Source organism: Zosterops lateralis, assembly GCF_965231275.1.
Source record: "Zosterops lateralis genome assembly, chromosome: 9".
In the NCBI taxonomy this organism is placed as follows: Eukaryota; Metazoa; Chordata; class Aves; order Passeriformes; family Zosteropidae; genus Zosterops; species Zosterops lateralis.
The window spans coordinates 29,373,885-29,394,083 of record NC_139769.1 but is presented as its reverse complement, the minus strand read 5'-3'; the positions used below and the strand labels follow the sequence as shown (position 1 = coordinate 29,394,083).

The 20,199-nt window shown below is 53.1% G+C and overlaps 1 protein-coding gene across 1 annotated transcript in view; it reads left to right on the top strand.

The window, feature by feature from the left end:
• Nucleotides 1-6,983: 6,983 nt before the first annotated feature.
• LMX1A (LIM homeobox transcription factor 1 alpha) overlaps nucleotides 6,984-20,199 on the top strand; it is a gene marked incomplete at both ends in the record, with an annotated part of 40,870 nt that continues 27,654 nt past the window's right edge. Inside the window, 2 exons of the mRNA XM_083867899.1 lie at nucleotides 6,984-7,059; nucleotides 7,637-7,823. Coding sequence (XP_083724025.1) covers nucleotides 6,984-7,059; nucleotides 7,637-7,823 — 263 coding nt within the window. The remainder of the gene's footprint in view (nucleotides 7,060-7,636; nucleotides 7,824-20,199) is intronic.

The window sequence follows — 20,199 nt, the reverse complement described above, 5'->3', positions numbered from 1 at the left end:
TCAAACCCTCCCTGGCCTGTCTAGGGGGGGTCACAGATCCTCTACCCAGCTAACCATCCCCCTGCCCCCCTGTACAGATAATTGCTTTAAATTATTTTTTCATTCTCAATAAAAGTCAACAAAACAAATAATGAGTGAGGTGTTGATTGGAGCTGGCAGAGCAGTGTCCTGTTTTGCTGCGGTCACAGGTCCAGCTTGAGATGGGGCTGAGGGACCCTCCTTGACGCTCTTGGACAGCCCAGATCAGGGCAGGAATGTCACTTGGGGTATCACTGTTTGTGCTGATGGACACAGTCCTCTAGCCAAGAGAAGACAGGTATTGCTTCTTGTTTGTGCTAAGGAAAGACCTAGAGACACTTGCTGCTGTGACTCCAAACATTCCATTTCACCATCTTAAAAAAAACCCTCTTGGACTCTTTGAATTATTTGGAGTTTTAAAGTAATATTAAAAGTAAGTTTTTAATGTCTGCAGGGGTGGTTGTTTGGGGTTGGTTGGTTAGTTTGGTGTTTTTTGTTTTTTTTTTTTTTTTTTTTTTTTTTTTTTTGGTTTTGGTTTTTGGTGGGTTGTTTTTTTTTTTTTGTTTTTGTTTTTTTTTTTTTTTTTTTTTTTTTTTTTTTTTTTTTTTCTGAGCTAGTCTAGCCACTGACAAAAGAACCAAAGTGTTTCATTTTGGTTCAGGTGAAGTATTTTGGAGTGGCACAGACCTTGTGTGCTCATAGAAAACTTTCCATTTACCTGAAGCTTCATGTGTCCTGTTTTTTTGGGGTTTTTTTCCCCTCCATATTTTTGCTCTAGAAACAGGTTCACAAACCCCAAATTTATAATCTCACACTTCCACAAGTGAAACCTGCAGGGAAGAAAAGAACAAGACACTCTAACAAACCATCCTCCAAGGCCTGCCTGGTCTTTCCCCTGCTCCAACAGCACCACTGGAGCTCCCATTGCAACTGAGCTAACCAGAGGCAAACGAGTTAAAGACATTAATTTGTTCAATATGCAGTGCTTATCCTGGTGGGAAAATGTCCTCCCAGGAACCTAGCAAAACTGTCTGTATTATTATTCATAAAACAGGTGTAGTGTTAAGTGATCTGCCCCTCCTGACCCTCTCAGCAGACAGTGGGGTGAGATGCAGCTTTGTCTGTCTGCCTGACAGATTGCGACGCTGCCGGCTCGGGGAAGTTCGAGGGAGAGGAGGGCTGACAACAGAAAAGGAAGAGGGATAAAAATGAAACATTTTGTTAAAGCTCCCACACGGGGACATGATTCATTTTCCAGTATTTCGTTGAGAGAAGGAAAAGGAAAATTTAAAAGAGCGGAGAAAAAGAGGGAAAACCCCAACATCACAACAAGGCTTTAATTTTTTCTTCTCCTCCTGAGAAGAACCCAGGGAGAATTTCAAAAGATGTGAAAATCACTAACCAAGAAGCTATTTTGAATTAAAAAGGTAATTTTTGGTTAAAAGAGAAGTGTTTAAATACAAAAAATAGACAACCTTCTCATTGTAAAACTGTTGCTGGAATTTGAGGCTGTGCTGGGATGGTACCACACCACATTGTTGGTTAGATGGAGCAAGAGGTCACCTCCAGCCTGGGCTGCTCAGGCTTCCCCTCTCAGAGATGTAAACTTCTAAGAACAGATCCCCAGCTGGCTGGGAGGGGTTTCTTTTCTGATTGATGCTGATCTCAATCCACTGTTTGTAAACAAATCCAGACTGCTGTCTGTGATTTTTTGATATTGGAAGTGATAGGATATGGTAACCAAAATGGGGCAGGAAGTCTCGAGGTGGCTGCTGGACAGCCTCACTCTGAGCACTCTGCAAGGGCAGTGTGTCGGTTCTGAGCCACAAGGTCTCCAGGCTTCAGTTTGAGCAGAGCTTTGTCCTGTTTCTCCAGATGACTGCTGGGTTTTTGGAAAAATTTACCACACAGCCCACCACAAACTCCCCCACCCTGTGTCTGGCAGGGCAGAGAGGCCATGACTCTCCATGTGGTCTCTGTGAATAAGACACCACTTGCTCATCTGAAAGTGCCACTAGCAAACCTATGTCCTCTGCAGAGGAAACAAGTCATGGAGCAACCTAGCTCTATCTGCAGTCACTGGAGACCTGGGGGTTGATGCAATCTCCTGGATTTGGTCCCAACCCTTGGATTCCTCATTCATGTTGTAGACCTCTCTACAGGGGTGTTGTCCAAGAGCTGTGCTTCCCCAAGCCTTGCAAAGCATAGGAGTGAGTTTTTGGACACCCCAAGGAACAAATCCCATAGCAGCTGCTAAAAACTCACTGGTGTGGTTATCCTTCTATGAGCTGCAGCTGAAGAATATCAGCTAGGCATGGCTGGAGCTTCCCCAGTCTACAGCCCTGGAGAAACCTAATTTTCATAAAACAGTAGAAATCACAATCATTGATAAGCTGAAGAAAACCTTATCCAGTCATTGGCTACCCCATGAAGCCCCTCACAGCCTCAGATTAAGCTCAGATAATTTTTCCTTTGCTCTGGGATTGATAAATAAACCAGTCTCTGGGAATGACTGGTGCAGGGCCATTTTCTCTTTACCACCAGGCATCACATCTCACCAGCTTCCCGAGGTAGCAGCAGGTCCCCCCCACCATGGACAAGCTTTGTTCTGATGTACAGGCCAAATGTGTCAAAGCATTTATTAATTCTGAGCTGCTCCCTTTGCAAATGTTCTTTGGAGGGGGCTTTGAAAATAGTGGAGTTTTGGGTTCTGTAGCAGCTGCTTCAGTTTCTAGTGAGTCAAACAACAGCACTTCTGGATCGAGAATAAAAAAACCACATCTCAAACTATACAGGTTTGAGCTGGTTTATGTTCAGTTTGACTCCAGGCTCCCTGATAGATTAAGTGATTCAGGGGCACATCCTGTAGGCCTGACACGACTCTCAGACACCAACAGAGTGAATCCAGCTGAGTGCCACCAACACTGACCTTTTCTCAAGGACCTCTTGTCCAGATTGGGCCCCAAACTGCCTTCACCATCGCACCCGAGCTTTCCTGGGATATTCTCTTTGCTGCCTGATTCCTCTGCTCTTCCCCTCTATGTCCTCCCTCCAGCTCTCTGCTGTCCCATCAAAGGCCCAGCTGGGGAGCCTGTGCTTGCCTGGTGCCTTTTGGAGCACCAGAGGGCACAGGGAGGAAGGGGAAGAAGAGGAGGCTCCCCAGAGCTGCTGTGTATCCAGTGTGTTGTGTATCCTCTTTCAGGGGACGATGGCAGGGTACATTGTGGTGGAAAGCACGATAGAGAAGCCCTGATAAATCCCCAGGTGTTTATCAGAGTGAGTGGATAAAGACCAAGCTCTATCTAAGCAAGGCCACTCCATTTCTCTCTCCTCTTTTCCTGTGCCCTCTGTGCAATCAGCTCTACCTGAGACAGGATTGGTCTGGTATTTCAATGGTAAAGTGAGAGGATTTTAACACCCCAGGGCTATCTGACAGCATCGTGGCTGTGGGCTGGTCTCTGGCTTGCCTCTCTGCCAGGCTGGCCAGCCCAGCTGGCTGTGCAGCTGCTGATGCCTCTGAAGGGCTGTGAAGGAGGCAGTAGAGGGAGGTGTGGTCCTTGCAGGGATGAGTGGTGTCCACAGATGTCTGTGGTGATGGGGAAGGCTTTTTCTCCTGTGCCAAGTTGGCTTCAGGCATTAGAGGCACCAGGATGATGCTGGCCCAGCACGGGGCTCCTGTCCCAAGGGAGGCGGCTCACAGCCATCTTATTCCTTGGTCTCCTTTGTGCCTGTTTCTGGGGCCAGCCCTCCCTGCTCCTGGGTGTTCCTGCATCTGCTTGGCTGGGCAGAGTTAAGGTGATGCTGGAGGAGGGATCTGGCTGCTGCTGTCTGGAGCCAGGGCAGTTGCTGTGACTGTGGCTACCTGGGAGCTGAGTGCTGCTGAGCCCCTTCCAGCAGTGAGCAGTGCGGACCTGCACAAAACATGACAGCTGGGCAGCCCCAGTGGGGAGACAGCTGGGGAAGATGTGCAGCCCCTCTGCCAATGTTGTTGCCCTGTTAATTCGGTTGGCAGCTTCTGTTTAATCCAGTTCTTCAGCACCACCCACTTTTTGCAACACCTGGCTGCCTGCAGACCCCACAGCTAGGAGGAGAAAGGCAAGACCTGCTTTTCCTCTGGTTTAGTTCTCTTTGGCTGCCGATGCCGTGGGCTTCTGCCCCTAGTTCAGCTCTGAGTGAGCTAATAATGGAAATTGGTGCTCAGAGGCTGTAATGAGCTGCTTGAAATACTCCCCCCATGTTTTGTAGGGACACTGCCCATGTTGAAGGTGCACTTTGGGAGTGAGGGGGTTTGGAGTGTATTTCTTGCATATTTTACTGGTTCAGCTGGTGATCACCTTTTTCACGAGGCCAGGTGTGCTCCAGTACCTCTGACCTGTGCGGGAGCTGGTGGATGTGTAAATCACAAGCAAGAACACCCTGCTGCAGCCTCCCTGGTGTTACACACTTGCCTCAGCCCCCAAACCTGATCTTCATAGACCAAGCTGGGAATTGTACATGAAAGCTGCAAGGTGAGTCTCCAGACCCTCCTCATATGGAGAAGAGGAGGAAGAAAACCATGGGGTGGCAACATCCAGGAAGGAATGACTTCCCTCCCAGCTGCTCCTGCATCTCTGAGCAGATCAGATGGGCAGCCTGAATCTGCCAGCAAAGTGCCCTGCACAGGAACACGGTTTTTAGCAGTGCTCGTGGATGGTATTCCCACCCCACGGGGCTGCCACTCCCTGGCTGTGTTAGGAAAATGTGCCCTGCACAGCTCTGTGGGGTGGGATGGACAGTGTGGGGAAGCACAGGCAGGGAGAGCAGCACACAGTACTTGGAGCCCCTGGTCGTGCTGCAGTCCTCGCTGGGCTACTGTCTTGGCAAGGTGGCTCCAGTGGATCTGGCGCTCAGACACTTGGCTGAAGCTGCTTGGAGACCTCCAAGGAGAGCCAAAGACAAAGGTGTCAGAGCCCGGTGCCTCCCTGCTGCAGCCCAGCCCTCCTGGGTGTGAGTGGTGAGAGCTGTTTCACACTGATCCCTGTGATAGTACCACGGCTTTCATGCCCGATCTCCTGGTGGAGTTATACTGGGATACAGCAGGGCCGTCCCAGGACCTGTTTCCCTCTCCCATGGGATTTTGGCAGGGCGGTGAGCTGCCTGTGATAACCTGTGGCCTCTCTCCTTCCTACGAATTCCCAGAGGACACGACCTCGGTCCCTGCATCACCCACGTCATCTGGGTGTGGGGAGCACTTGGTGACGAGGATGCCCCACAGAGAGGCTGGGAGCGCATCTGCCCCTGGCGCCAAGGTCAGCGCTGAACACAGGAGGTGAGGCCCCTAAAAGCCTCCCATCCTCCGCGAACCTACAGCGGGTCCGTCGCAGCTCTGCGGCCGTTCCCCTGCTCGCCGGCCGGAGACGGGGGACCCAGCCCTGCTCCGTGCCGGGGAAGCCGCGGATCCCCGTCCAGGCTGCTCCGGCAGCGGCAGGTACGCGGCCCCAGCCCCGCTGCGGACCGCTCCGACCCGCGGGGCCGTGAAACCCCGAAAAACAGCGAAACCCCCCAAACAGGAGGGAAGGGACAGCCTCGCAGGACGGGAAAGCAGCGCCGGGGCTGCGGGAAAGCTCCAAGTTTCATCTTCCGCGGCCGGGCGGGATCGTTGCTCCGCGGGTTTCCCCTCCCCGAAACTGATGAGGTTTGGCGGAGCCGGAGCTCCGCTTCCCCGGAGCCGCCTCCCCCTGCGGCCCCGCGGAACCCGCGCCCGGAGCGGACCGAGCCCCGCTCGGCGCCAGGGATCACTGGAGACGAGCCCTCCGGGGCAGCTCTTCGGCTTTGGTGTTGGGGATTTTTTTTTTTTTTTTTTTTTTTTTTTTTTTTTTTTGGTAGATATTTCTTTTTTGTTTTCCTCCTCCCAGCACTCATTTTCCTCAAACACTCGGGAGCAGCGGGAGCGAGGCGCCCGGGGCGATGCGCAGCGCGGGGGAGCGCATCCCCGCCGGGGACTGCCCCGGGCAGGGGACCGACTTTCCCCAAAAACTGCCGGCCTGGGTTTCTCCTGGAAGGGGGACTTGATTTCCAGCCGCTTTCATTACTGGGACAGACGCTGCGGTGGGACACCACCCTCTACCTTTTTTTTTTTTTTTTCTTTCCCCCCCCTTTTTTTTTTTTTTTTTTTTTTTTTTTTTTTTTTTTTTTTTTTTTTTTTTTCTAAGAAAAGAAGGGGGAAAAAAGCCAGGGAGCGGAGCGGAGCCGGGGCCGAGCCGTGCACCCCGGAGCCGGGAAGGGCCGCCGGCCCCTCGAGGCGTGGCGGGGCCGGTGCCTGCAGCCAGGCAGGAGAGCGGGGAGGAAACTTATTTCGAGTGGGGTGGAGAGGGGAGGGCAGGGGGTGGGGGTCGGGCAGGGAGGTATCAGCTCCAGGAAATGTGCCTTGGCAGCAGTCGGACGGGCGCTTCCCCGCAGGTCGGTGCGCTCCTCTCCGGAGCCGCCCAGGGAGCCGCGGCTCGATCCGCACCCCGGGCAGCGCCGGCGGCGGGGAGGCGGCGGGGTGCGACGCAGCCGGGGAGGCCGGAGCCGCCGCAGGACCCCCCGGGAGCCGTGGCTGCGGACGCCTCTCCCGCCGGCTCCTCGCAGGAAGGCACCGCCCGGTCCGCCCCAGGTAAGCGGCCGAGCCCCGCCGACGGCAGCCCCGCATCCTCCCGTCCCGCATCCCCCGCTCCGCGGCCGCGGGGCCCGGGTCCCATCGCCTCCCCACGTCGGGGCTGCGAGGCTGCTGCGAGCCCGGCCGGGGCAGCGGCTGCGCAGCCGGAACGGGGGGCCCGAGGGGTTCTCCTGTTGGGAGGGAGGAGGGAGCCGGGGAGCGGGCGGGCAGCCCGGGCGGGGAAGCCCCGGCCGGGGGCGGCGGGGCCGGCGGCCGGGCTGAGCGCGCTGTGTCCGGGCTGTGTCGGCAGGCGGGCGGCGCGGCCCCTCGCCCGGCCCGGCTCCCCACAATGCTGGACGGCCTGAAGATGGAGGAGAGTTTGCAGAGCGCCTTGGACCCCGCCACCCCCTTCTCCTCCTTGCTGGGTAAGTTGGGGCACCCCACTCCTGGGGACCCCATAGGGCGGGGCACGGCCGGGCGGGCCCGAGCGATGCATGGGCACGGGGGGTTCGGGAGGCCCGGGGACAGCTTTCCCCGGCTCGTTCCTGCCCGCCGCCGCTGCCTTCGCCCGGGGTGTGTCCCCGGCGGCCGCCTTCGCTGCTCCTGGTTCTTCGCGCGATTGCATTAAATTGTGTGTCCCCCTAACCCCCCCTTGTAACGAAGGGCTCTCCTTCGTATCGAGCAATAAATAATTCACTTTTTCTTTCTATCTTCGTTTTAATATCGGTTTCGAACGGTCTCTCCCTCTCTGAGCTGCGGCTCCGCTGCCGCCTTTCCAAGTGGAACGAAATTGGGCGCGATGTGTCTCCCCCGGAGCTGCCCTAAGGCACAGGTCCCTCCTGGATTCCGCAGCAGCTCCCCGCACACCCCCGTACCCCCGGGACCCACCGGCCTGTGCAGGGGAAGCGAGAACCGCGGGACCTTCCGCCCGTCCCTCGCCCGGCCCGTCTCCCCGGCCGCCCTTCCCTCCGCCCACCCCAGCCCTCGGCTCCTTCCCCGCAGGCAGAGCCGCGACCCCCAAGTCGGTGTGCGAGGGGTGTCAGCGAGTGATTTTGGACCGGTTCTTGCTGCGCCTGAACGACAGCTTGTGGCATGAGCAGTGCGTCCAGTGCGCGTCCTGCAAGGAGCCCCTGCAGACCACCTGCTTCTACCGCGACAAGAAGCTCTACTGCAAGCTGGACTATGAGAAGTAAGTGTCGCTTGCCCCTCGGGGAGCTCCCCCTCGCTCTGTCCTCACCGCCCTCAAAGCCCCAGTGCCCTGCAAAAGGGGAGACTGGCGTCCCGGTGCTGCTCCCCCGCTTCCCCTGCCCTGTGTGTCCCAAGAGGTGTCAGCTCTTCCTTCCCGTGCTGCGCGGCGAGTTGTGCTTCTGCCCCGCAGCCTCGTTGCTGCCTGGTTCTCCCCTTGTTAGAGGTGTTTCGTTGTGCTCAGATTGTGCCCTGGGAAATTGAGGATGTTTTGTTGGGAGCCTGGGAGACCCACGGTAACCCCAGGTCTGTGCAGGGACGGGGCCAAGCATTTCCCCCTGGCTTTATTTTCCTACAGAGCATCTGCAGGAGGAAAGTTATATCCTCCCTGACCTGGTCCTGGACGAAGCTACTATCCTAATATCCTCACAGGCAGGGAAGTGCTATTGCTCTCCCCCCTGGTTGGTGAGGAAACTGAGGCACTCGGCAGGAACCGGGGAAGGCCCTGCTGAATTCAGTGTTGACTGTCACACAGAGGCTTTTCCTGCATCCAGGTCTGTGATGGTGAAGAAATTTGGGTGTTAAAGCTGCCAGCCCTGACGCTTTCCCCTTTGGAAGTGTGGGGTTGGGGGGAAAGACAATGAGAAAATTACTTTTCCTTTTTAAAAGAAAAACCATTCCAGTGGGAGTGGGGAGAAGGCTGCTGAGTTTTTCCTCCCCTGCGGCTGCTTTCGTTTTTTCCTGCTCATCCTGCTCTCGCTGTCCTTTCCGGACCCCATTGCCTGGCTGGGTTTCGGAGCTGTTAAAAATTTTTGTTGCCTCTGGGCTGGTTGTTTCTTGAGGAAGGTGTAGGTGGGGGGCCAGATCCCTTGTTGTGGTGATAGCATGGCTGTCGAAGCCCTGCAATTTAATTCCCTTTTTTTTATAGCAGAAAACAGTGATTGTTGATGCTCTCATCCCTGGTCTTTGGTGAGCTGGCGAGTGTGCCGGGGTCTAGCCCAGCTCCAGGCCTTTTTAAAGTTGGGGTTTAGGGGTTTTTCTGGGTTTTTTGCGGTTTTTTCCCCCTCCTTTAAATCCCGTATTGTGGATCTGAGTTTAATCACTATGGATACAAGGCAAATTGAAAGCAGAATTTGTGCGCGTGACCTTGTTTTCAAATGTTTACGAAAGAGTGGAAGAATTAGCTGCTGTGAGAGTGGAAAGGAGAGAGCTGTGCCACAGGCTGGATTTTTGTAGGCAAAAATTTTGTTGAGATTGGGTGTACTGCTTGTTTGTCTGTAGAAATTTGGCTACTGGTTCTCTTATGACTTCCAATACGATTTAATTCTCAATTTCTGCTTTATTGATATTTCTGTTTCGACTGTCAAAGGGAAATTGGGGTGACTGTCACCCAGAAATGTCTTTCCAGCTTGCAGCACATGTGGATTTTACTCTTGACTGCAGCTTGTGAGCTCTTGAAGTGTCTCCAACCTGAAACCCTCCTCTGATGTCTGTTGGCCACGAAAGAAATTGGTGCCGCAGTTGGCTTCTTGCTGTGCCCATCTATCTCCCTGTTGGGATGGACAAGGATGATTGAAGGAAAAAAAAGTCACAAATTTTTTCTAGGGCCCAGTGATAGCACCATTTTTCTTGGTTATTTCCTGGTTGTGTTTGGGGTGACTTTTGCCCAAGCCGGGAAGTTCAGGCTCTGCGACGTGCAGTTTCCCGAGATGTGATGGCTTTAACCCTGACTCACACTGACCTCTTCCCCTCCTGCTCCTGCCTACCTCTGGCCATCATGTCATTGCCCCCTTGCATTTCATATTAATTATGTTAGCATGGGGGTGCAGGTTTGTGCCCCCTCTTTCATCCGTCCTGCAGCACTCTGGTGTGCCAGTGGTGCGACTCCTTACCTGGTGATGGCAAGGATGCAGAGTCCCAAAGAGCTGTTCCCTTTGGCCTCTGCCAAGCTTTATATAATACTCTTTATTTACCAAAAATCCTTCTTTCTTTTCCCAAATGCCTGTCCTGCCTTTGGACTGAGTATTTTCCTGGGTGCAGGAGCACTGTGCCTGCCTTGGCCGCGGTGCCGATGCCGATAGCAGGGATTTGAGAGCGAGACGTGCGGAGGAAGAGCCGCTGCTCTCAGGCTGAGCTCATTATCTCAAGCTGGTTAATTATCACAAGTGACTGACAGTCCTTGTGGTGGAAAGCGGCCGATCCTCCCGGTGGCAGTGGTGTAGCCAGGCTCCGGAGGCCTCTCCGTGTGGGAGGGCTGGGGGGTGTCTGTGTGTGGAATGCTGGGGGTGTCAGGGAAATGCTCAGGATCCAACCTGCCGCTGTCACCGCGTCGGTGCTCTGCGGTTGTGTTTGGTTTTGTTGGTTTTTTTGTTTTTTTTTTTAATTGAAAGAAGGGATTTCTCTTCCAGATGGTGAGCATTGGGGTGTTTTCCCAGGGACAAGTAGGTACAGAATTTTCCAACGCATCTCTGCACTCTCTGTTTGAGCTCTGTTTGCAACAAGGCCGCAGAGGGTTAACGAGGGAGCGCGAGACGGCAGCTATGCCTTCGGTTATAAATACACCCATGGAAAGTGTTACGGATGGATTTAAGTGAGCATCTGACTTGCTGGGCTCTAGAAATCGAGGAATAATTTGTTAAAACACATGTTTTATATTTCTTCGTCTTTCACAAAGATAAAGAACTTGGGAGAGGACTTGGAAAGGGAATGGATTAAAGGCCGAGGGTGCCAGGTCAGGTCTCGGTATCTCTTTGGGGTGTCATGGCTCAGGGCCTGTGGGCGGTTCAGATGGTGATGCTGTCTGGGAACTTGGGGGTCACTCTTGGAGCAGTTTCCCCAGCGCTGACAGGGAGGACTCCTGGAGAGGGACGGCTCAAGCCTGTGCCCCTGGGACGGCGTCTATTTGGAGCAGAGGACGTTCGTTACAGAACATCCCGAATCCCGCGGCAGCCCCCGGCGCTTGTCCAAACCTGATAAGTCTCAACTATGACAAGGTTCAGTCTTTGTCCTGGCCGGCTCCCCAACTGCAGAATGGCCCTGGGGACATGCCCCGGCTGTGGGGCCCCTGTGGTGGTGGTCAGGGGGATGTGCTTTTGTGGTGGTGAATTTGGGGGGGGCAACACCAAACCTGGCCATAAATGGGGAAGCAATGGGAAGAGTAGGGCTACTCTGGAGCCTTAAAATCTGCACGAGGACGGGAATCATTGAATCACCCCTCTTGCCTAATGGTGTTTCACAGTAGGTTTGCACAGGCCAAGCAGAGCCAGGGATGCAGGGAGGACCTGGAGGCATGGGAAGATCCCCACTGCAGGTTCTGGGGGCCGGGAGCGCTGACAGCGGTGTGGTCATGATGGGGGGCGCAGCTGGGGAGCGTGGCAACGGCGGGACGGCTTGGCACGTCCCCAGCCACGGCGCAGAGCCCCAGCCCCAGCCCCGGCTGGCAGGAGCAGATGGCCAGCACATCTCGGAGCAGGCCTGGCATGTGGGCGCCGGCAGTGGAGGGGCGGCTGCAGCCCCCGAGCCGCCACCGCCATGCCGGGCTCCCCGGCCGAGGCAGGCAGTTGTGTGATGCTCGCCCTGTCTTCGCACGGCTTGATGGCTCTGTGCTGCTGCCAGCTTCCACGCCATCATCGAGGGGCTCTCCTTGCCTGCCTCCAGAACCCCGTGTCCCCGGAGTCATGGGCTTGTGCGGGTGCTGACACCTTCTCCTTCATGAGTTATAATGTGAAGTTGTGTCCGGCTGCAAAGGAAAGAAATAAAAATCCTTCCACCCTCCTGGTGTGCAGGCAGAAGAGCACACGTGCAAAGGAACTCGTCAGTGTTAGGTGTTAAATTCACACCCGGCACCTTTGTGTGGGGGATGAGCCTGAATCCTTGGCAACGTGGTCCTGCCAGGCCAGGATGGACCTGTGGGCTTGGGGTAGCTTCCCCTCGCCTGTTGGAGGCTCCTTTGGCAGCCGAGGAGAGGGGGGAAGAGGTTTGGAGCATGGTGGCTGTTTATCCTGCCTAACGTGGGTAATGGATGTCATTGCGCAATTAGCTGTGAGCCCTGGCGCTGCTTCCCCAGCCCGTAAGGGCTGTGAGGGGAGTAATTCCAGATGGATCCAATGGAGGTGGTGCTGGACACTTTAGCACAGCCTGGTCCCACCAGCTTGGAAGTTCCTGTGGTGTGGTGGGTTTGTCCTGGTGGTTTGCAGTCCCTTGCCTTCTCTCACTTGGAGAAGTGGCACTTCCTGTGCTTTTTGTGACTGATGGCAGAGATGTATCCCTCCAGAGAGCCACATGTCAGCCCAGCTGCAGTCCAGCATGTTCTCTGGAGCCCTGTTCCCCTTCTTGTAGGGCATCCTGTGGAGAGGATGTTGCTGACTTGGTTTTCTCCAGCTGGCCAGGCACTGGGAGCAGTCAGGCTGGCCTGGATGGGGTACCAGAGCATACATCAGCTTCATGGCACAATATCCCTCTTGGTGGTTTCTCTTTCCCCATCTTTCAGTCTTTCCCTCTAGTGCTTCCCATGCTTCTTGCCTGCTCTCCATCCCCACCTAGCACCTCATCTCCTGTAGCAAACACCTCTCTGTCCTCACCCACCCAGCTCCTGGAGGAATAGTGCTGACTCCTTGTGGGCTGGGAGGAGTGTGGCTGTGGGGCAGCCGAATGCCCACCAGGGATGCCATGGTTGGTACTGCTGGGCTGGGACCAGGCACCACTTCTTTAAGTCAACATTTCGTGCTGGCAGAGGGTGGGAAGGCAGGGAAGCAGTGGGATACAGTGAGAGGCATGTTACAGAGGCCACTGTGGGATCCATGCTGGAAATGCCAGGCAACCAAACAGGCCTTGTCTCCATCTCCACCAAGCCCTGTCTTCTCACTCGTGGGGTTCCCCCTTTCCAGAGGGAATGAAGGAGAGATTTGGCATCTTGCCCCTTCTCTGGGCTCTTAATTAGATTTGTCTTACAGTTAACATTTCATAGAAAGGCCTGGAAGTGAGTGAAGTTTGGCAAATTGGGAGCAAGATGACAATAGACTTGTCATCTCTCCCTCCGTGGTGGGGACAGGGGTGGGTTTGGGGTCACCCCAGTGTCAGTGGAGACTGCAGGTCAGTGCCTCAGAGCCACAACCTGAGGTTCCTTGGGGCTCCTCATGGTTTCTGCCATCTTTTTTTGGGCATACTGTGATTTTTTTTTTACCTTTTTTCCCCCATTCTACGAGCTGGTGCTCCCTATCAGCCCCCGACTCTTAAAGCTGTGGGAATTGCTTCAGGTTTTTGCAGTCCTGACAAAGGCACCAAAGAGAAATGGACTGGGGAAGAAAGAGGGGTTTGTTTCGTTTTGATGAGAATTTTGTCTCCACCAGCTGGAGAGACAGCTGGGGTCCTCTCTTGCCCCAGCTCGCCAGCCCTCGCCTCGCCAGTTCTTCACCTGCTCGCAGCCGCCAGGCGCAGGGAGGGATTTGCCGAGCCGGGGATTTTGGAGAGCCCACAGTTCAGTTTCCTGCTCGCTGCTTCCTCGGGGAGCCTTCCAGCAGGCTCTGAACCTGATGGTGTGGCCACTGGCAGCTGATTTGGGAGCGGATGGCGGTGCTGGGTGTGAGCTGTGCTCACTAACGGCTGCCCAGCATGCGGGCAGGATTTGCCGGTGGCTGCCTGTGCCACCGGGGAGACTGATCTCTGCTGGCTGTCCCTGTCCCCACTGGCAGCACTGGGATGGCCTCAACGTGCCCAAACCCACAGCAGTTTCTGATTCTGATGCTGCACACTCACCCCAGGGTGTGGCAAGGGGGTGGGAGCAGGAGAAAAGGGAACTTGGGGTCTAGGGCTGATCTCCTGCTCACGAGGATGCAGGTCCTGCTTGGGGCTGAGAAGGGGAAAAACCCAGCAGTTTGAATCTGGATTCACAGTTCCCCACTTCCGGTGAACCTCGTGGTGTGCAGCTAAGACAGTGCTCAGCACTTGGTGCTGGAGCATGTCTGAGGAAGAAGAGGCTACAGCCAAGGTGGAGGGAGGTGGGAATGAGAATTGTCCTGGGTATTTTTCTTCTCAGGATGTTCTTTGTCTCTTTGTGCTCTCTTGTCTCTGGCTTGTGCCTTCTGCAGATGCAAACACAAAGCAGGGATGGGGCCTGGGCTGGAGAACTGTGCCTTTACCTGCAATTCAGTCAATCACCTCCTCCATAGCAGGAGTGAAGAATATATTTAAAGCAGAGAGAAAATATTTGAATTTTACTAGGGAAAAATACTGGGGTCAAGCCAGCTTAATTTTTTTTTTTTTAGTATAATGTGTTTTCATGAGAAATCTGAATTTCTGTGTATTTGTTTGAGATTTTGGAAGGGGGAAGGTGAGGGGAGCTAGTGGCACTTTCTGTCATGGCAAACTCAGTGACAACCCACAGTTTTGTTCCTCAATACTTTTATCCTGATGGAATCCTGCTTCCTGGCAGAAAGAATCCAGCTGGTCTGTGGTTATCTTCTCCTGGGGTTGTTGGCTCTCAGGGGCAAAGGATGCACCCCTGTTGTCTTGCGTGTCTCTGCGAAACCAGCAGGCATCTCATTGCAGCTCTGTTTGAGGTTTGCTGTTTGTTTTTGTAGGTTTTTTTTTCTTTTTTTTTTAAGATGGTCAAACCTTGGTTGCCCAGGAGAGGGGTTCTGTAATTCCTGGCTTCCCACCTCAAATATTTACGGACAGCCAGATGCCACAGCTTTTGCAAAAAGTGTGGGGCAGGCTGAGCTATGCTGTGTTAGGGCTGTGCAGGGGCACATTGTTGGGCTGATGGCACCAAATTCCCTTAATTTGGGGGGTTTTCTGTCTGGTGGCTCTGTCTTCTTGCTTATCTGGGATTTTTCTGGGGCCTTATTAACAAAAGACCATTTTCTTTAGCTTATCAGGGATCCTTCAGGTGTTGAACGTTTTATAGGCTGGCTGGCTGAAAATGGGAGTTTCTCCCACAGAGATTGAAGCTTTCAGGAGGGTGATGTGTGAGTTTCTGAGTACAGGGGTGAAATCATGTCGTGTTCAGTGCAAATAACTTATTTTCTCCTGCTGCACTGTACTTGCATGCACCTACCTGTTTTCAGTAGAGTGTTTCAAGTGCCCATGAATATGATCCTGTCTTTTGGGGTCAGGTCTTCTGCACTAATATCTGGTCTGGGTACAGTGAACCATGGTTGCACGCAGGAGAAAGAACTGAGAGCTGGCTTTGTCACCCATGAAATGGAGCTGGAAACACAAATCTAGCTTAAAAATGCTCCTGTCATCATCATAAGTGCTTACAGCATCTTGCTGGGCAAGTTTGAATGCTGGATATGAATCCTCTATGTCTCTCCAGATCTGCCTGATTTTTATGTCGCGCTCACCTTCGTATTTTCCACCTTGGGCTACCTTTGACCAAAGGTGAGGCAGAGTTTGTGTTGCAGTTCCTCCCAGGCACAAATTGGCACGATTAAGGTACAGATTGATAGCAGAAGGCATGAATCAGTAGGAGAACCCCACTCCTCTGTATCCCAGCAGATCCCAGCAGGCACGGATGTCGGAGGGTCCCTGTGGCTCCGTGGCTGCAGGTGAGTGGTTCTCCCTTCACGAGGACATCCTGCTCTTCCTTGAGGTGAATGCCTGGAAGAGCAGAGGATGCTGCAGGAGTCTTCCCCGGCCAGTCCTTATGCTCTGCGAGCCCATCAGGGCTCAGCATTGATCCCCCCCAGCTGTCCCCCTGTCACTGCTGTCCCTACATTGTCTCTGCTGCTCCCTACCCCTCTCCTTCCCTCGTGGGCTTCATTTCCTGAGGCGGTCCTTGACAGCGGAACAAATCCCTTTTCACGGGACCCTCTGTTCCCCGCCCCTGCCGCCACCGTGCAAAATCCCCCTCCCCGGTGTGTCTGCTCCTCTGGAATGACAACCACCATTTCAGTGGGGTGGAGAGCCCCTGAAATCCCTCTGGGCAAGGTTGCCTTGCCCTGTAAGGGAGCAAAGTGGGGTCTTAAAAGCATAAGAAGCGAGGGCGATTCCTGGAGAATCCATTGTTTGGATGCAATTGATCTCTTTGGGAGGTGCATCCTCTCCTCTGATGTTGTGCTTCAGAGATCCTTGGATGGTCCTGGAGTCTCTGTGCCCAAGGACTCCTTTCTTCCTGCCTGGGGCCATTGGGGCCATGCTATAAGTTGATTTTTCACTGCACAGCATCGCCCAAGGTGGCTGAGCTGGGAGAGGAAGGTGGGATTTTTCTCTTTACTGTTGAAAGCTTGGGGAAGCTTCTGGCTGGAAAAATTTGGAAAGGAGGGAGAAACAGGTTAAGGGACCTGAAGGGGATTTTCAGCTGCAGCAGCTTTTTTTCTTTGAAAGAGTCAGTGTTGTCATTTCTTGCCTTCAACCCCTGCCATTGTAAAATCATAGAGATGCTTTTGTTGGCAAAATTTCTGCTTGGAATTTGCTGGCTCTGCTAAGCCTTTAATTCTGGAAAACTGCATCTTAGCTATGAAAAGGGTTATTAACCCCTGCAGTGATTTATCTAAATGGGAGGAAGGCAATGTCACATTTGCAGTGGCCTCCACGGGAGTGATTGAGATGAATAAATTCATGGTTGCTGCTAGTGGAGATGGGCGTTTGTAGAGGAACAACCCCAGAACTCCTGCTTGATTCCTGATGATTTCTGTGTTGAGCCTGGATTGGAACTGCCCTCCGATGTGCTTCTGGGGCACCTTTTCTGGGCATCTTTTCCATTTCTGATCCTGGAGACTCAGCAGGAGAGGAGGGGATTCTGTGCTCTGTTGTCAGGTGTGTAGGACCCCAGCCCTGTGCTGGGTGTTGAGGAGGGGATGACAGCCTCTTTTCCCCTTACAGACCACCTTCTGTAGGTTCCTTCAAGGGCTGAAGGGGAGGAAGAAGATTCAACCAAGCCAAGGTCTGAATTGCCCCATGGAGATGCTGAACTCCAGGTTTTGGCTGCAGGCAGAACAAGATGTTGCTCACCTGAACAGTGTCCTTGAACCCAGCCATCCTCTTGGCTTGGGTGTTAGTGGACTCTGGAGTGCTGGGATGGTTCAGGCTTTTGTGTCTGGAGTCTCACCTGTGCCAGAGGGGTGACCAGCTGGGTTGGTGATGGGGAACTGAAATCCTGAATTATTTATATCTTGGCATCTCCTCTGGCCAGCAGCTTGCAGGAGTGGTATCGAGCAGAGCCTTTTAAACATTGCCTTGGATGTGGGAGCTTGGCTAGGAAATCATTAAGTGTCTGAAACTTCTTGATGCCTGCTCAGGTGGATGTTGCTCCTTCCCTCTGCACCCGTAATTATGAGAGGCTGAGAGAGAGCAACCTCAGTGGACTGGTGTAAAAGTTTAATGAAGCTTAAAGTCTTGTTGGTTGGGCTCTTGAGTGTGAGCTTGCTTCAGCTCTGGATCTGGGAAGGAGAGGGTGGCTTCCTGCATGCATTACCTCAAGGACATTAAACCCCATGTTGATGGGAGGAGCTGTTATGGAGATGGATTAGAAGAAAGTAATGAAAGAAGACATCAGAGATGGGTGAAAGTGGGTGAAGGGCCCCATGTAGTGAATGCAGCTCAGGATGAGATGTTTATCCTTGGCAGTGGGAAAGCTGCTTGTGACAGGGACAAAGCTTTTCTGGCCTCTGCTGTGCCAGATGCCCTCTGCAGCCCCAAACCCAGGTGGTGCAGGTGGGTGGGTGCAGCAGCACCTGGGTGGCTCAGGCAGCTCCTGTGGGAGATGCTGCAGGCTGGGGAGGGTTGTTGGGATGCTGGTGTGTGGGACACAACAAGTTCCATGGCACTGTTTTGTTTCTCTGTGGCCAGCCAGGGTCAGAGGCACTGATGGCACCCGTCCTTACCCCGGCAGGAGGACGTGAAGTGATGAATCTGGCTGCTAAACCAGAGGCCCAAATCCCAGCTCTGCTGGGATGGCCCATCCCCATCCTCCAGAGGAAGTGCAGTTTCCCTGCCAATAATGTCTTTATGCTATTTCCAACCACGTAACAAAACATCCCAGGAACTCCCTGAATCCTTGGCTTTTAGAGTAAGTATACCCCCACCTTGAACTGATTTATTTTTGCCTGTTTTGGCACTTCTGTCTCCAAGCATCAGCCGTGATCCTTCCCTCCCGGGCCTGATGCCTTCAGAGCACCATTCTCAGGCAGAGCAGCCTCATTTTGGGGTGATGCTTTGCAGGTCTCCTTCGTTAGCCAAGGACGTGTATCAGGCACATTGTGGGTGAAAGGTGCTGATGAAATGACACCCAAACCCACGCCTTCCCCTTGTGCCAGAAAAGTGCAGCAAAAGTCAACCAACGATGCATCTTGCCGAAGCTACATTTTTTTTTTTTTTCCGTGAGGATTAGTGGTTCAAGAGCAGGGATTTTCAAACTGACAAGCCCTTGGCAGAGAAATAATTACAGGCTTTTTTATCCTTTGTATTTCCTAAGTAGTTCTAAATAACTTTTTCCCTTGAGGCATTTTTTTAAGTCTAAAATATGGGAAAAAAAAAAAAAAAAGTGAATTTCCTTAGTGTCCTTGAAAATATGCAAGATGTTTGTGGAGGCCATTTAAGTTTCAGCTATAAGATTTTCTGCATGCATTTTTCGCTTTAACCACGTCCAATCAACCAAAGTTTCTTGGCTGGTGATGCTTCAGAAGTGGATCTTAGGAACTGGAGATGGAGGGAGATAGATGTGATCACTTCTTGGCCATCCCAGGAATGCAAGTTTTGCCTCTCCAGTATATTCCCCAGGGTTTTTTACCCTACTCCTTGCTGTAAGAGAAGATTTCTGGGGCTAGTGGAGCGGGTTTTCCTTGTCAATGTCTATTATTTGATTCCTCCAAGGTGCTGTGTGTCCCTCTGGGAAGCCATGGCCATCCTCCTTTCCTCAGCATCCTGCAGCATTTCCAGGGGCCCAGCCCTATCCTTTGCTGGCTCATCTCCTTGCCTGTACCTCTATCCTCAGTACTTTGTCCAGTCTTTTTAATTTAAAAAAAAAAAAAAACAGACAGCACGATGTGAAAAAAACCTCCTGGGTGCAGCTGGGGGCAGCTCCAAGACACACACATGAACTTGTGCATTTTATCCCTGGAAAAATTCACCTCCTGTGAGTTTCCATGGAAGCCCTTAGCATGGAACCCTAATTTTCTGAGCACCTCTGTGCTGTACCATGTTTTGTTGTGCCTGGAGCTCTTTTTACCCCTGCTCTTTTGCCCCTCTTGGAAGAGCCCTCTGGACAGTGCTGTCCCAAATCTCAGCTACTCCATGCCTGAGCAGGTATCCATTCATCCCTAACACTAAAGCACTGCTTGTGATGCCAGGGGGAACCTGGAAGGACCTGCTGGGGTTTGCACTCACTGCAATATCACAGGGCAGTGCTGGGGCTGTGTTATTGCCTCTGCTGTCAGGGCAGTGCTCCCCTGGGATTGCTGCTGCAATATTCCTGCCGTGGGCAGGCTGCTGTTAATAACAGCACTGCTCTACCTTGACTTTATTAAGTGAGGGAAGCCTCCTTTCCTTACACCCCAGGCACGTCAGAGTCTGGCCTTTGGGGTGAGAGGGAAGGAGGTGGGAGAGGAGAGGGGGGAGTGTTTGAAGTAATTAGAGGTGCTTGGTGCAGAGTGGGGATTTGCTAAGGTGGGTGATACCTTGATGAAGACTCTCTGCAAAACCCCCTGTGGGCTCTGCCTGACTCACCCCACTCCTCCCAGCCCTTCATCTTCCTTGGGGCTGTGGGGGTTAGAGAGTGGGGTGGTGGATGCCTTGCTTTCCCTGTTCCCCTTTCTGCTGAAGACCCTTTTAAATTCTGCTGGAGCTAGTGAGGAGGCCACAAGGTAGCTCCAGGGCTCACAAAGTCCCTTGTGCCCTGCAGATGTGGCAGGTGGCTCTGCAGGGGGAATACCTGGTGCCAGGAGGGGACCTGCCTGTCCTGTGTCCCTGCTGTCTCAGCCATCATTTCTCAGGGGAAGGGTTTGTTTTTGGGTTTTTTTTTTTTTTTTTTTTTTTTTGTTTTTTGTTTTGTTTTGTTTTGTTTTGTTTTGTTTTGTTTTGCTTTTTCCTCAGCTTCCCCTGTCCAGACGCTGCGAATCCCACTAAAACTTTTGACTGGAGCAGGGATTACGTGCTCGGATTTCAGCCCTTGTCTGCAAGTGGCGTAAACGTTCTGCCCGAGCTCAAGTGACATTTTGTGGGAGATAGGAGAGTATTAAGTGTTGGTCCTTGCAGATAAAAATAGCCCCTGGCCCGACGACATTTTCTGTCGTCTTGTCACTGCTCCATGGCCTCCAGGCTGGTGCTCCCAACTTGGGCTTTGTTCATCATCACGTGCTGGGGGCACCCAAAGCCCCACCCAGCTAGAGCATCCTCACCTGCCTCCCCAGCAACTCCTGGCCAGCTCAGGGGTGGGCACTGGG